Raw genomic sequence first — 14,245 nt, 5'->3', positions numbered from 1 at the left:
GAGTATTCCAGGAGCCAGGGTTTCGGTGGAAGGCAGGCTTGAGTACCGTGTTTTGTTACTGAGGGCTCTCTGGGTTCTGCACAGTCCCAAAAGGGCCCTGGGGAAGGGACTTACAGAGCCTCTGGCCAGTACCCTCAGTAACCAGCCCAGAGGTGAAGTAATTTGCCTAAGGTTAGTCAACTCACAGGTGGCAGAACTGGGACAAAAACTCAGACTTCTTTATTTCTGTTCCTGAGCTATTCTCAACACCTCAGGGTAATTCACTTCATTTCTCTTATTATAATTGGATCATCTTTCCACAACATTTCTAACATTGGAAATTCAAAGGTTAGACCTTGTTCAGTGCTAGGGGTGAGATTTGAAAGGGCCAAGACGGAAAGCATTTCTTTTGGGCTCTGAGCTCCCGTCAGACCCAACCCTGAAGGAAGCGCAGTGATGGCATCTGCGGAGGGCCTGGAGTGGCTTCTATAACAAAACCTCGCTTTCCCCGCCCTTGTCCCTCAGGCCTCACTGGCTCCCTGCCTTCGCTGCACAGTTTCCTTCTCCGCACCCCTTCCTTCTCGGGGTGCCATAGGTGCGGCCAGCAGGCGCAGCATTGTGGTGCCTGTGTTCCAGAGTATCACATGGAGACGACCTGAGGAAGCTCGTCTGAGCGCAGCTGTCTGTGAGGGGCTTCAGGTCCCGTTGTGCTGTCTATGGGCCACGTTAACCTGAACTTCACGTCTACTCTGTGAGCTCTGGTCATCTTCACCCAACGGCCCAAACCCAGGGTCTGGCTTTGGGAAGCCAGTCCAGGGAGGAGCAGTGGTTCGTCTGTTGTGTGGCAGCTGGGTGAGTCCTGCCTCCACAGTGAACTTCATGCCAGGAACACCACGAGCCAGTCCTCTGGTGCTGCCTGAACTCGGCTACAGCTGCAAGACGGGGCTGCGAATGGCCAGGCCAGTGACCTGTGCCACGCTGGGGAATGCCGGGGGGCTGGGGAGGGCTGCTAGCCCCTTCCGCAGGAAGTCTGTGAGGGCTGCGCCTCAGCTGGCTTCCCCAGAGCCTGACATGGAACCTGGCCTGGGACAGTTGAGGAGGCCCGGCCCACCTGAGGCAGGGCCCAGCCGGCAGCCTGGCAGACTCAGCTCCCTCTGCCCACCTGGGAGGTACCACTGCTGGGCCTAAGGACTGCTCTGGCCCTGCTGGGGCAGGTGGGGACAACAGATGATGGGCCCTTAGAACTGGAGCTGCAGGAGAAAAGCTCCCAAGTGGCATTCTCCTGAACTCCCGGGCCAGCCGCACAGGAGTCCTACACCCCGTGCTACCTGCCTTCAGCTTCCTCCCTTCTGCATGCACAGACCTGGGGCTCCTAGCAGGTGGCCACAGAAGCGGCAGCGTGGCACCCCAGCATCCCTTCTCCTTCCCCAAGGTCTACCCTTTCCTCTGCTCAAAATGGGTACCCCTGCCCCATTCCTGTGCCTTCAGAGGGCATCAGCCCAGCATGGGGCGCTCAGTCTCGCAGTGTGGCAGGTCGATGGGGGCGATTCAGTGGCAGCCCTGCTGCAGCACACAGGTCTGCCTGTTCCCCACACTCATCGGGGCCCACACCACTGACCTGACCTATGGCCACCCACGTGTGGAGTTCTGCCTCCTGCAGGTGGCCTCCCTCACCCAAAACCTGTGCTCTCACTCAGCCCCCTGTACTAGATGCATGGGGGTGCAGACGCAGGGGGCCCAGTGGCTATTGCGGGGCACTCAGCCCCAGGTGCTCTTCCCCAGGCTCCCCACATTCCAGAGCCCAGCCCTGCCCCGCAAGTACTAACCTCCCAGGCTGTGGGGCCTAGCCACGTGTCAGAGAGGTGGGTTTGAACCTGCCCAGCCTTTAGCCCGGGGAGGGGGGCAGGGTGCACCTCACCGGGAGGACTGAGGGCTCGCTGAGCGCCAGGCACGGGGCTGGGAACGGGCAGCCATCAGGTGTCCTTGCAGGCACTTCCTGCTACTCAGTCTCCCAGCCAGAAGCCAGGATGTCAATGTTCCAAGACTGGGGGATCCCTTTCTGCTTCAGCCTCCTCTAGAGTTCTACAACAGGCAGGCTTGGCTCTCCCTACTCAGAAACCTCAATGGCTGTACTGCCTCCCCGGTCCAGCGCCCCCTGGCCTTGGTAACCTGGCCCCCCTCCATACCTCTATGCTGCTGCTGCCTGAGTGCCAGCCTCCCTCACCTCACACACATCTGCTTTTCCTGGGAGCTCAGCTTAAGCCCACTTCTCCAGGGACCATCCCAGGATTCCCAGCACCAAGAACAGCCATGACACACAGTGCCACACACCACGGCTGAGTGGCCCACAGGCACTTCCTGAGAGCTGGCACCAGGGCTGGGCCGAGCAGTTTGAGGCTAAGCAGTTCCAGGCTGCAGGCAGAGGCCGTGTGGGGGCGCTGAGGAAGGGAGGCAGACAGATGCACACCACAGGGCTTCCCTAGGTCTTGAGGTTGTGAAAACCACCCCCGAGTCACTGCCATCAGCTGAAAGGGCCATGCCTGACAGAAATCCCAGAGCAGGCCACCTGCCATGCTCATAGGCTGTGGAGACCCTGGTTCTTATTGCCACTGTCCTCGACAGCACCCTTCTCACAATGCCATCCTGCAGGACCTGCCATCCAAGAGCCCAGTTGTCCCCCAGCCAAGTTCGGCCAAGCAGACCCTCTCCCAAGATTCTGAGGCTTGGCAGGGAGATGCAAGTGAACAGTCCTTGGTCAACGTAGACACGCCTTCCATTCCGGAATTGGTTGGGGCCCTACTGTGACTGAGCCTCTGAACGTCTCTTTGTGGACTAAGCTCCAGGTTCCTATTGCTTACACTCAAAGAGACACACTTCTTGGGGCCAAGGACCATGCTGTCAGGGGCCGCTGAGGACACTGGGTCTGAGGGTCGTGGCAAACCTAAGCTGGCTTCTGCAGGTGAAACTCTGCCTCCCAGGGGCAGGCAGTGGGCTGCTCTAGCCCTGGCCCACCCTCTTGGAATGTGGGTGTTTGTTCAAGCCCCAGCCAGGACAGAGACCCCTTGTTCATTCCCAGACCTCTGTCACACAGCAGCCCACACCACCAGCCGCGCTCACAAACCTCGGCCCCTCCGGGATGCGGGGCAGCAGTCCATGTGTCTGGCTCTCAGGTGTAGCAGGCCCTGCTCCCTTATCCTGCCCGGAGGGCACTGACATCTGGGAGGTGACAGGGAAAACTGCTGGCGGCCCCGGAAGCAGCGAGTCTCAGCCCCACACTACGCGGAGCTGCAGAGGCCCTGCCTTCAAAGCAGCCGAGGCCCACACTCGCTCTCTCCCCCAGGATGCCCCCACCCCTTGGTTCTTCATCTTGGGCCCAACAGCAGATGGGGGAGCCCCAGCAGACGACCAGACGAGACCACAGCACCGGGCACCAACGTTGGTTTTAATGCCATCAACACCCAGGAGGTCGCACGTCAGTTCTCGTTGGCAATGTCTAGGGGTGAGGGGCTGTGGCTTCCAGTCGGCCCCTCAGCCTTCGAGAACTGGCTGCCCGGTCCCACCCGCTTCCCGTCCCGCCCTGCTGAAAAAACACGAAACGATTGCACTGACAGACAGACCCCCGAGTACCCGGCCTCCCACACACCCACAGGGCTGTCAGAGCCAACCAGGACTTTGGCGTCCCTCGGTGGTGGCCCAGGGCTGCGCCCAGGATAGTGTTTATCAAATGTGACACAGGTTCGTTTACAAACTGGGGCTCTGGAAGGTCTACTTCTGTGGCTCTAAGAGACTCGTCTCTCATGGCTTCTCTCGGAGCTACCGGAAGTTGGGCCTGGATAACGCTGTGTAGGTTGGTCGGTGTATTTGTAAGGAATGTGTAAGGCATTTTGGTAAGTTGAACAGTAACTTCTTTTTCCACAGAGGAGACTCAGACAGAGGTGCCCTCCTTTGAGCTGCTGCCGTCCTCCTGTGAACGAAGGCAGGTGGCATGAAGGGGGGCTGGGCCATGAGCCACGGCAGAACCACCTGCCCTCCTCCCTGGGCCATCGGTCCCTCACCGGACTGGCCCCCTCAAGCCACTCCAGTCCCTCAGAGAACAGGAGCCACAGACCCGTGGGGCTGGGGGACAGGGAGGAGTTGGTGGGAGCTGAGGGGAAACCATCATCCTGCAGGGCAGGGGCTGGGGCACTGGCTAAGAGGCCCGCACAGGTACAAAGTGAAGACCTGGGCCAGCAGTGGGACCGGCAAGGGAACCCCAGAGGGCGGGTGCTGGGCTGGGCGGGCTGAAGCACTCGTCAGGAAGTGTCTGTCCCCACTACCTCCGCCCAGCTCTGCCTCTCCCGGTCCTGCCTCCCCTGGGGCTCCTGGCCCAGTGCTCCCACCCAGGGTGACTCCTCCCACCCTGCTTTGGGGCCAGGCACGCACTGTCTTTTCCAGCTGTTCCTGCAGCTTCTTCACGGTGTCCTTCTCCCTTGCCAGCTGCTCCTGGGTCGTCTTCAGAAGCTCCTGCAGTTTGGTGGCGGCACGTCCCAGGTCACTTGTTAACTTCTTCTCTTTTTCTAGTCTCTCCTGATGGTCAAGAGGTTGCCGGGGGTCAGCCCTTGCACCAGCAGGAGGGCCACCCCAGCGACGCCCACAGGACCCTGATGCCAGGAACTGGAGCCCTCTGGGGACACAAGGAAGGCAACTCCTGGTCACCCAGAGACAGGTGGTGACAACAGGGAGGAAACCGCCCATGCTGCCCGTCAAGGCTGTTGCCTGTCAAGGCTGTGTCCTGCTCTCTCAGCACCACCAGGAGACCTTCCCGGGGCAGGAGCAGTCTACTCGGCACCGTCCAAGGCAGCACAGGAGACACACCTGACTACGGAGCGCCAGACACGTGGGTGAGGAACGCACTTCACGTTCTACATGATTCACATTTCAACAGCCACCCGGACTAATGGCTGCCATGTGACCATGTGACACTGCAGGGCTAGGAGCCCCCACCCCAGCACCGAGGAGTGACACAGCACAGAGGAGTGACAAGGGGAACCAGTGCCGAGGGCAGGTCCCGGTGGGGTCGGCTCTCCCCTTCCTGGCCCCTTTCCGAGGCCAAGAGTGGCCCCAGCCCCAGAGCAGACCCCACAGGTGTGACCCCCACCCCAGCCCCTGCCTGCCTTCAGCTGTGAGGCCTCCTCTGTTTCTGAAGACTCTAGGGGGCCGGCTGTGCGGAGCTTCTCCAACTCTTCTTGTAACCGACACGCTGAGGTCTGAGCCTTGCCAGAGAGGGAAGTGAGACGTCTTACAAATGGCTGTGCTGTCAAGACCCTACTGAGCACACTTGGGGACCAGAGGACACCCCCAGCCTGATGGAGCAACAGCTCCATCCTGTAGCTAGAATGAGTGGGCCGGACTCACAAGTCCTGACCCCAGCCCCAGGCCCTCAAGACTCCTTAGGGATGCAGACCACCCATAGGGCGCCCAAGGTGCCTCCAGCCTGTGCTCCACCTGCCCGGGGCCCATCCACTGCTGCCCAGAAGGCCCAGCCAGGTGCTGCTGGGCACAGCCGAGGGGGGCAGGGCTGACCCACTTGTTCCCTGGAGATTCAGGGCCCAGGGGCTGATGGGGCTGAGAGTCACCAGGCAGGGCCTGACCTCCTCAAACTCGGCCGTGAGCTTCTGCCGCTGCGTCTGCTCATCCTCCAGGATGGCTTCTGTCCGCTCCAGTTGCGTCTTCAGCTGTGCAAACACCACAAACATAACCCGGCAAACCGGTGAGGAACCCTCTGGGGCCCAGGTCTCCAGCACAGGCCCCGCTCTGTAGCTGCTTCTAGCTTCCCCTTTCCTGGCCCAGTGCTCCCCTCGCTGGGGAGATGGCACCTTAGCCCCTGGTACAGACTTGGGTGTGGCTCAGGAGCAGCTGATGGGGCCTCTGCAACCTCAGGGGCCTTTAATGAGACTCACAGGACAAGAAAGACGCCTCCAAGCCCCGCCCCACGGTGACAACCACAGCAGCCACACTGCGGCCACCCCAGGGACAGACCCTGCCTCCCAGTGAGGGCTCGTGGTGGCTATTGCCAGGCTCAAAACTCTGGAGGGTGAATATCCTGCTAGCGATGTCCCAGCCGCGGCTGCAGTGGGAGACAGTCCCCTTCGGTGGCTGCAGACCCTGCCCAGGGCTGCTCCCCAGCCCATTAGGTGCAGACCCCAAATCGCGGACTCCCTCTTCGAGTCCTACCTCCCCCCACTCCTCCAGCCTCTCCACCTGGCCACCTTCCTGTCCCGTGCTCTGTGGCATTCTCTGAACCTGGGTGACCCACATGGGGCAAAGCAGGGTGGGATGGGGAAGCAGCAGGGGCCAGAGCAGCCGGTGTGGGGTTTAGTCAGAACAGGGGCAGCAGAACCTGCACTCTTCCTGGGGTTAGTGATATGTCTGGGGACCGGCTCACCACCCTAACCTGAGCAGGGTCCTGCTGGGCTGGGGGGGCCTCTGGGGAGGAAGCTGGGGCCCCAGCTATGTCACCATCCTCTACGTGGCTCTTCATTTCACTCAACTGCTGCCTGACCTGGAACAGGAAGGGGTGGGTTTGCAAATGCACGGCCAGTCGCACACCTACCATGCTCACTCCTGCAGGGACCCCTCGGAGGACCGTGGCTGCTCTCAACAGCCAAAGTTCCTTCAGGGGACCTGGCTTGGTAACTGTGACTTAAGTCTGGGTCCCCCCCAGGGCCCCGCCAACCTGAGCCAAACCAAGGCCACCAAACCTCTGGGCTAATGAGACCCATGTGCTCTGCTCCAAGCCCAGCCGGAGGGGCGCCCTCCCTGGGAGTGAGGGGAGCGCTGATGAGCACGGCCCACAGAGCGAATGAACCCCAATGGAACGGGGTGGCCGCCACGCTGTCTACACTCCCCGTTTCTCCTTCAAGGACACAGTCCACTGCTCAGAGCCCTTTGTGGGGTCTAGAAAACATTGCGAGATGACATTCTTGCCTAACAAGGTCCCCACCCCTGAGCTCCATCACTGGGAGTGGGTGACATATCTGGTTGCCCCAAACCACTGGGCCTGCAATTTGAAGGGCAGGTGTCACTCGAGAGGCTGGGGTAGAGGTTCCAACTGGAGACCCGGGTGGGGCCCTTGGCATAAGCTCCCCAGGGAACATGGGTGGTCTCAGGCCCTGCGCTGAGGGGCCACCCCAGGTATGTGGGAACCCCACACATTCTTCCCTCCCTTTGAACAGCCCCTCCCAACACAAATGCCAAACTGCACAGTTGGAAGGCAACAGAAACTCCAGGGGTTTTCTCTGCACACCCCGGCCTGGGCCACGCCCCAGGGCCTGTCACCCAGACTTTGCTCAGCCAGGGCTTCAGTGAGTGGCCCCTAGACACAGGAGACCTGGCCTGAGCAGCACTGCCCTCTGGTGTTCTGACCCGGGTAAGACCCGAACAACCAAGGGGACCCAGGGCGTTGGGAGCATGTGCCAGACTCACTGGCTGCTGCAGGGGAATGCCAGCCCATTTTATTTAAAATCTCCGAATTTCTCCTTGTTGACAACTAATTCAAGATTTAAAAAAACACTGCAGACAAACAGAACATGTCTGCAGCCTCACAGGGTGCTGCGCACAGCACCAGTCTTGGGGCGGTACCAGATCCGGTGAGGCTGGGTGGAATCTGCCAAGGAGCTGGGACTTGGCATCAGACACCTGAGCTGAATCCCAGGAGGGACTCAAGAGGCCGCCTGCACAGGCAGAGCTCCTGTGGTCTGCCAACGGGGCTGCTCTCTGCACCTGGTACCAGGCCGGGCGTGAAGCAGGTCTTCCCTGCATGCCTGTGGCTTTGACTGAATTGATCTGAGCTGTCACTGAGGTGAGAAAACCCACAGAAGGCACGGGACTTGCTGAGAGCCCCAGGGCGATGGGTGGCCAGATCAGGAGGAACCCCAGGCTTCCTGGTCTTGTGATGCCAGGGACTGTTAATGTCCCTGACGCCCCAGGTGACTACAATGGGCTCACAGGGAGTGCGGACACCCAGAGCTCTCACTACCTTGAAAAGGGGACGAGGTAGCCAGGGGACAGGAGATGGAGTGGGAGCACGCTGGTCCCAACAGCCACAAGCCTAGCTCAGAGTTCTGGGCAAATGTGCAGGAAGGCCCCAGAAGCTGGCCCCATGCTGCTCAACGGGTGACACTGTCCCTTCCCTAGACTTTGTTTATCTTTGAGTGGACACAAACGCATGACTGGCAAATGCATCTCACACACGCAACACCCCAGGTCACACTCCTGCATGGGGACATGGAGGCCACCTACCAGGGCAAGCTCATCACTCTGTTTCTGGGCTTCGCTCTTGGCTGCATCGAGCTGAGATTGAGATTCTAGGAGAAGTTGCCTCAGCTTGGGGAGAAAACAGAGGCAGGTGATGGGAAAAAAGGAGAGAAAAGGAGAAAACCAGTGCCCGTGAGTTAGCGCCGAAACATAAAACCTAATACATCCACTTAACCAAAGCCCTGAGGAGGGTCACAGAATCGGGAGGGCACAGGGCTCGCCAGGCTTCCTACAGCTACAATTTCTTTTCTGAGGACTTAGGAAGAATGGTGTTCACTGCACACCTCTTTCAGACCTTCACAAATGTTTACTGATGATAATCTCTTACAAAAAAGGGCCAAAAGTTTGAGATTTTGTTTTCAGAGATGGTCTCAATCTGTCGTCCATGCTGTTCTTGAACTCTTGGGCTCAGGCCATCCTCCTGCATCAGTCTCCTAAGCAGCTGGGACTGGAGGTGCCCACCACTGTGCCTGGCTAATTTTTTTTTCTTTTTTTGGGGTAGAGATGGGGTCTTGCTATGTTGCCCAGGCCGGTCTCCAATTTCTGGCCTCAAGCAATCCACCTCAGCCTTTCAAAGTCCTGGGATTACAGGCATGAGCCGCTGTACCTGGCCCAAAAGTTTGAGATTAAACCAGAATTGGGATGCTGGATTTGTGCTTTCTGCTTCTGAAGAGCAGAAAACAGTATCAGATCTAAATCCACTCCCCACCAGATACGACATCAGCAAGCCAGACACAGAATCCCCTTGTGGAGGGATAACCTAAAATGCCAAATGCCTCCAACGGGGCAGGGCTGCCTGGCTCTGCCCCTGCCCTGGCTGGGAGGCTGCNTGATGGAGCAACAGCTCCATCCTGTAGCTGGAATGAGTGGGCCGGACTCACAAGTCCTGACCCCAGCCCCAGGCCCTCAAGACTCCTTAGGGATGCAGACCACCCATAGGGCTCCCAAGGTGCCTCCAGCCTGTGCTCCACCTGCCCGGGGCCCATCCACTGCTGCCCAGAAGGCCCAGCCAGGTGCTGCTGGGCACAGCCGAGGGGGGCAGGGCTGACCCACTTGTTCCCTGGAGATTCAGGGCCCAGGGGCTGATGGGGGCTGAGAGTCACCAGGCAGGGCCTGACCTCCTCAAACTCGGCCGTGAGCTTCTGCCGCTGCGTCTGCTCATCCTCCAGGATGGCTTCTGTCCGCTCCAGTTGCGTCTTCAGCTGTGCAAACACCACAAACATAACCCGGCAAACCGGTGAGGAACCCTCTGGGGGCCCAGGTCTCCAGCACAGGCCCCGCTCTGTAGCTGCTTCTAGCTTCCCCTTTCCTGGCCCAGTGCTCCCCTCGCTGGGGAGATGGCACCTTAGCCCCTGGTACAGACTTGGGTGTGGCTCAGGAGCAGCTGATGGGGCCTCTGCAACCTCAGGGGCCTTTAATGAGACTCACAGGACAAGAAAGACGCCTCCAAGCCCCGCCCCCACGGTGACAACCACAGCAGCCACACTGCGGCCACCCCAGGGACAGACCCTGCCTCCCAGTGAGGGCTCGTGGTGGCTATTGCCAGGCTCAAAACTCTGGAGGGTGAATATCCTGCTAGCGATGTCCCAGCCGCGGCTGCAGTGGGAGACAGTCCCCTTCGGTGGCTGCAGACCCTGCCCAGGGCTGCTCCCCCAGCCCATTAGGTGCAGACCCCAAATCGCGGACTCCCTCTTCGAGTCCTACCTCCCCCCACTCCTCCAGCCTCTCCACCTGGCCACCTTCCTGTCCCGTGCTCTGTGGCATTCTCTGAACCTGGGTGACCCACATGGGGCAAAGCAGGGTGGGATGGGGAAGCAGCGGGGGCCAGAGCAGCCGGTGTGGGGTTTAGTCAGAACAGGGGCAGCAGAACCTGCACTCTTCCTGGGGTTAGTGATATGTCTGGGGACCGGCTCACCACCCTAACCTGAGCAGGGTCCTGCTGGGCTGGGGGGGCCTCTGGGGAGGAAGCTGGGGCCCCAGCTATGTCACCATCCTCTACGTGGCTCTTCATTTCACTCAACTGCTGCCTGACCTGGAACAGGAAGGGGTGGGTTTGCAAATGCACGGCCAGTCGCACACCTACCATGCTCACTCCTGCAGGGACCCCCTCGGAGGACCGTGGCTGCTCTCAACAGCCAAAGTTCCTTCAGGGGACCTGGCTTGGTAACTGTGACTTAAGTCTGGGTCCCCCCCAGGGCCCCCGCCAACCTGAGCCAAACCAAGGCCACCAAACCTCTGGGCTAATGAGACCCATGTGCTCTGCTCCAAGCCCAGCCGGAGGGGCGCCCTCCCTGGGAGTGAGGGGAGCGCTGATGAGCACGGCCCACAGAGCGAATGAACCCCAATGGAACGGGGTGGCCGCCACGCTGTCTACACTCCCCGTTTCTCCTTCAAGGACACAGTCCACTGCTCAGAGCCCTTTGTGGGGTCTAGAAAACATTGCGAGATGACATTCTTGCCTAACAAGGTCCCCCACCCCTGAGCTCCATCACTGGGAGTGGGTGACATATCTGGTTGCCCCCAAACCACTGGGCCTGCAATTTGAAGGGCAGGTGTCACTCGAGAGGCTGGGGTAGAGGTTCCAACTGGAGACCCGGGTGGGGCCCTTGGCATAAGCTCCCCAGGGAACATGGGTGGTCTCAGGCCCTGCGCTGAGGGGCCACCCCAGGTATGTGGGAACCCCACACATTCTTCCCTCCCTTTGAACAGCCCCTCCCAACACAAATGCCAAACTGCACAGTTGGAAGGCAACAGAAACTCCAGGGGGTTTTCTCTGCACACCCCCGGCCTGGGCCACGCCCCCAGGGCCTGTCACCCAGACTTTGCTCAGCCAGGGCTTCAGTGAGTGGCCCCTAGACACAGGAGACCTGGCCTGAGCAGCACTGCCCTCTGGTGTTCTGACCCGGGTAAGACCCGAACAACCAAGGGGGACCCAGGGCGTTGGGAGCATGTGCCAGACTCACTGGCTGCTGCAGGGGGAATGCCAGCCCATTTTTATTTAAAATCTCCGAATTTCTCCTTGTTGACAACTAATTCAAGATTTAAAAAAACACTGCAGACAAACAGAACATGTCTGCAGCCTCACAGGGTGCTGCGCACAGCACCAGTCTTGGGGCGGTACCAGATCCGGTGAGGCTGGGTGGAATCTGCCAAGGAGCTGGGACTTGGCATCAGACACCTGAGCTGAATCCCAGGAGGGACTCAAGAGGCCGCCTGCACAGGCAGAGCTCCTGTGGTCTGCCAACGGGGCTGCTCTCTGCACCTGGTACCAGGCCGGGCGTGAAGCAGGTCTTCCCTGCATGCCTGTGGCTTTGACTGAATTGATCTGAGCTGTCACTGAGGTGAGAAAAACCCACAGAAGGCACGGGACTTGCTGAGAGCCCCAGGGCGATGGGTGGCCAGATCAGGAGGAACCCCCAGGCTTCCTGGTCTTGTGATGCCAGGGACTGTTAATGTCCCTGACGCCCCCAGGTGACTACAATGGGCTCACAGGGAGTGCGGACACCCAGAGCTCTCACTACCTTGAAAAGGGGACGAGGTAGCCAGGGGACAGGAGATGGAGTGGGAGCACGCTGGTCCCAACAGCCACAAGCCTAGCTCAGAGTTCTGGGCAAATGTGCAGGAAGGCCCCCAGAAGCTGGCCCCATGCTGCTCAACGGGTGACACTGTCCCTTCCCTAGACTTTGTTTATCTTTGAGTGGACACAAACGCATGACTGGCAAATGCATCTCACACACGCAACACCCCAGGTCACACTCCTGCATGGGGACATGGAGGCCACCTACCAGGGCAAGCTCATCACTCTGTTTCTGGGCTTCGCTCTTGGCTGCATCGAGCTGAGATTGAGATTCTAGGAGAAGTTGCCTCAGCTTGGGGAGAAAACAGAGGCAGGTGATGGGAAAAAAGGAGAGAAAAGGAGAAAACCAGTGCCCGTGAGTTAGCGCCGAAACATAAAACCTAATACATCCACTTAACCAAAGCCCTGAGGAGGGTCACAGAATCGGGAGGGCACAGGGCTCGCCAGGCTTCCTACAGCTACAATTTCTTTTCTGAGGACTTAGGAAGAATGGTGTTCACTGCACACCTCTTTCAGACCTTCACAAATGTTTACTGATGATAATCTCTTACAAAAAAGGGCCAAAAGTTTGAGATTTTGTTTTTCAGAGATGGTCTCAATCTGTCGTCCATGCTGTTCTTGAACTCTTGGGCTCAGGCCATCCTCCTGCATCAGTCTCCTAAGCAGCTGGGACTGGAGGTGCCCACCACTGTGCCTGGCTAATTTTTTTTTCTTTTTTTGGGGTAGAGATGGGGTCTTGCTATGTTGCCCAGGCCGGTCTCCAATTTCTGGCCTCAAGCAATCCACCTCAGCCTTTCAAAGTCCTGGGATTACAGGCATGAGCCGCTGTACCTGGCCCAAAAGTTTGAGATTAAACCAGAATTGGGATGCTGGATTTGTGCTTTCTGCTTCTGAAGAGCAGAAAACAGTATCAGATCTAAATCCACTCCCCACCAGATACGACATCAGCAAGCCAGACACAGAATCCCCTTGTGGAGGGATAACCTAAAATGCCAAATGCCTCCAACGGGGCAGGGCTGCCTGGCTCTGCCCCTGCCCTGGCTGGGAGGCTGCTTGGCTCTGCCCCTGCCCTGGCTGGGAGGCTGCCTGGCTCTGCCCCTGCCCTGGCTGGGAGGCTGCCTTTTTGAAACCTGCCCTGAGACACACCTCAGGTCTGACAGCCCAACAAGGGGCCTGCAAGGCTTCAGGCAAACCCCTGAGGACTCAGACTTCAAGGCTTATGTCAACGAGAGCTGCTCCCACAGGGCTGAGAAGCAGCTCAGGGAGGACCGCAGCTCTGCTGGGCAGGGGCTGCGCTCCTCGGGGGGCAGACTCACCCCTGCCACCTCCTTGGCGTAGTTCTGGCACTCGGCGCTGGCAGCTGCCATGTGCTTTTCCAGCTCTGCCTCCAAATGTGACGTGTGCTCCCTCACCTGGACAGACACACAGACAGGCACACACGTGTGCCAGCAGCCTCTGCTCAAAGGGCACTAACCCCAGGGAGCAGACTGGGCCTGGGATAGGTGAGGGCTGTCGGGAGATCCCTGAGGCCCATCAGCTACCAAGCGAATGAGAAACTAGTCAGCAGCAAGAGAACCCCTTAATGAAAGTGGCAGGCTGCACTTGAGCACTTCTGGAGGCTGACATGCTCTTAGATTTACTTGCAAAGGTAGGTACCAAGGGTACCTTCTCCAGGGCTCCCTGTGGCATCTGAAGGGGGCAGTGGGGTCACGTTGACTGTGAAGGCCGTGGCAGGAGCCCTGTTCACCAGGGCAGGGCAGGTCTGCACAGGGCCCGCGGCTGTCTCAGGGTCCTCTGAGGTAGTAAATGTCTCTCATTAAGGAAAAACAGGACGGACAAGATGCCTGGGCTTGAGAGAGAATGCCTCCCGTAAGGCACACGGTCCATGAGGAAGAAATAATTGAAGTGCCCTCTGCAATAATGTCACTTTCAAAGAGGCTCCAGGGACAAGAGAAAGAGTTTTCTGAGTAGAGTCCCCACATACCTGGTCTGAACTTTCAAGTTCTCCTTTTAGCTTCTCTACAGTCTCTTCGAGATGCTTCACTGTGACCCGTGACTACAAAGCAAGGGAAAGGCTCCGTCAGACATGAGCGCCTGGGGGTGTCTCCTTCCGAGGCCATCTTGGGACCCGAGCAGGACTGACCCAACTTAGGAAGCCCCAGGGGTGCCCACCCCACACAGCTGGGACAGTCACCCTGGCGCCATCTGGCAGCGCCTTCCTAGGCAGTGGCCTCCTGGAGGACGGGCTGAGCTGTCATCCCACAACTGTGCTTCATAGAGAGTCGTGGAAAAGCCCCACCAAGACACACGAGTCTCACAGGTGACAGACAACCCTGTCAACTCTCCCCTGGGCTTCACGTGCTCCACAGTGCCGGGAGGCAGGCAGGGCTGCAC

At 59.0% G+C, this 14,245-nt stretch overlaps 1 protein-coding gene across 1 annotated transcript in view; it reads right to left on the bottom strand.

Annotated features, from left to right (window-relative positions):
* Positions 1-3,400: 3,400 nt before the first annotated feature.
* RRBP1 (ribosome binding protein 1) overlaps positions 3,401-14,245 on the bottom strand; it is a 51,515-nt gene continuing 40,670 nt past the window's right edge. Inside the window, 8 exon segments of the mRNA XM_017895502.1 lie at positions 3,401-3,943; positions 4,402-4,545; positions 5,133-5,231; positions 9,393-9,476; positions 10,199-10,306; positions 12,060-12,143; positions 13,168-13,263; positions 13,836-13,907. Of these exon segments, the coding sequence (XP_017750991.1) occupies positions 3,905-3,943; positions 4,402-4,545; positions 5,133-5,231; positions 9,393-9,476; positions 10,199-10,306; positions 12,060-12,143; positions 13,168-13,263; positions 13,836-13,907 (726 nt within the window). The 3' untranslated portion in view covers positions 3,401-3,904.

This window comes from Rhinopithecus bieti, unplaced genomic scaffold (genome assembly GCF_001698545.2).
Source record: "Rhinopithecus bieti isolate Rb0 unplaced genomic scaffold, ASM169854v2 scaffold_25396, whole genome shotgun sequence".
Classification (NCBI taxonomy): domain Eukaryota; kingdom Metazoa; phylum Chordata; class Mammalia; order Primates; family Cercopithecidae; genus Rhinopithecus; species Rhinopithecus bieti.
Note: the sequence above shows the minus strand (reverse complement) of the source record. Positions and strands in the feature narration are given on the sequence as shown.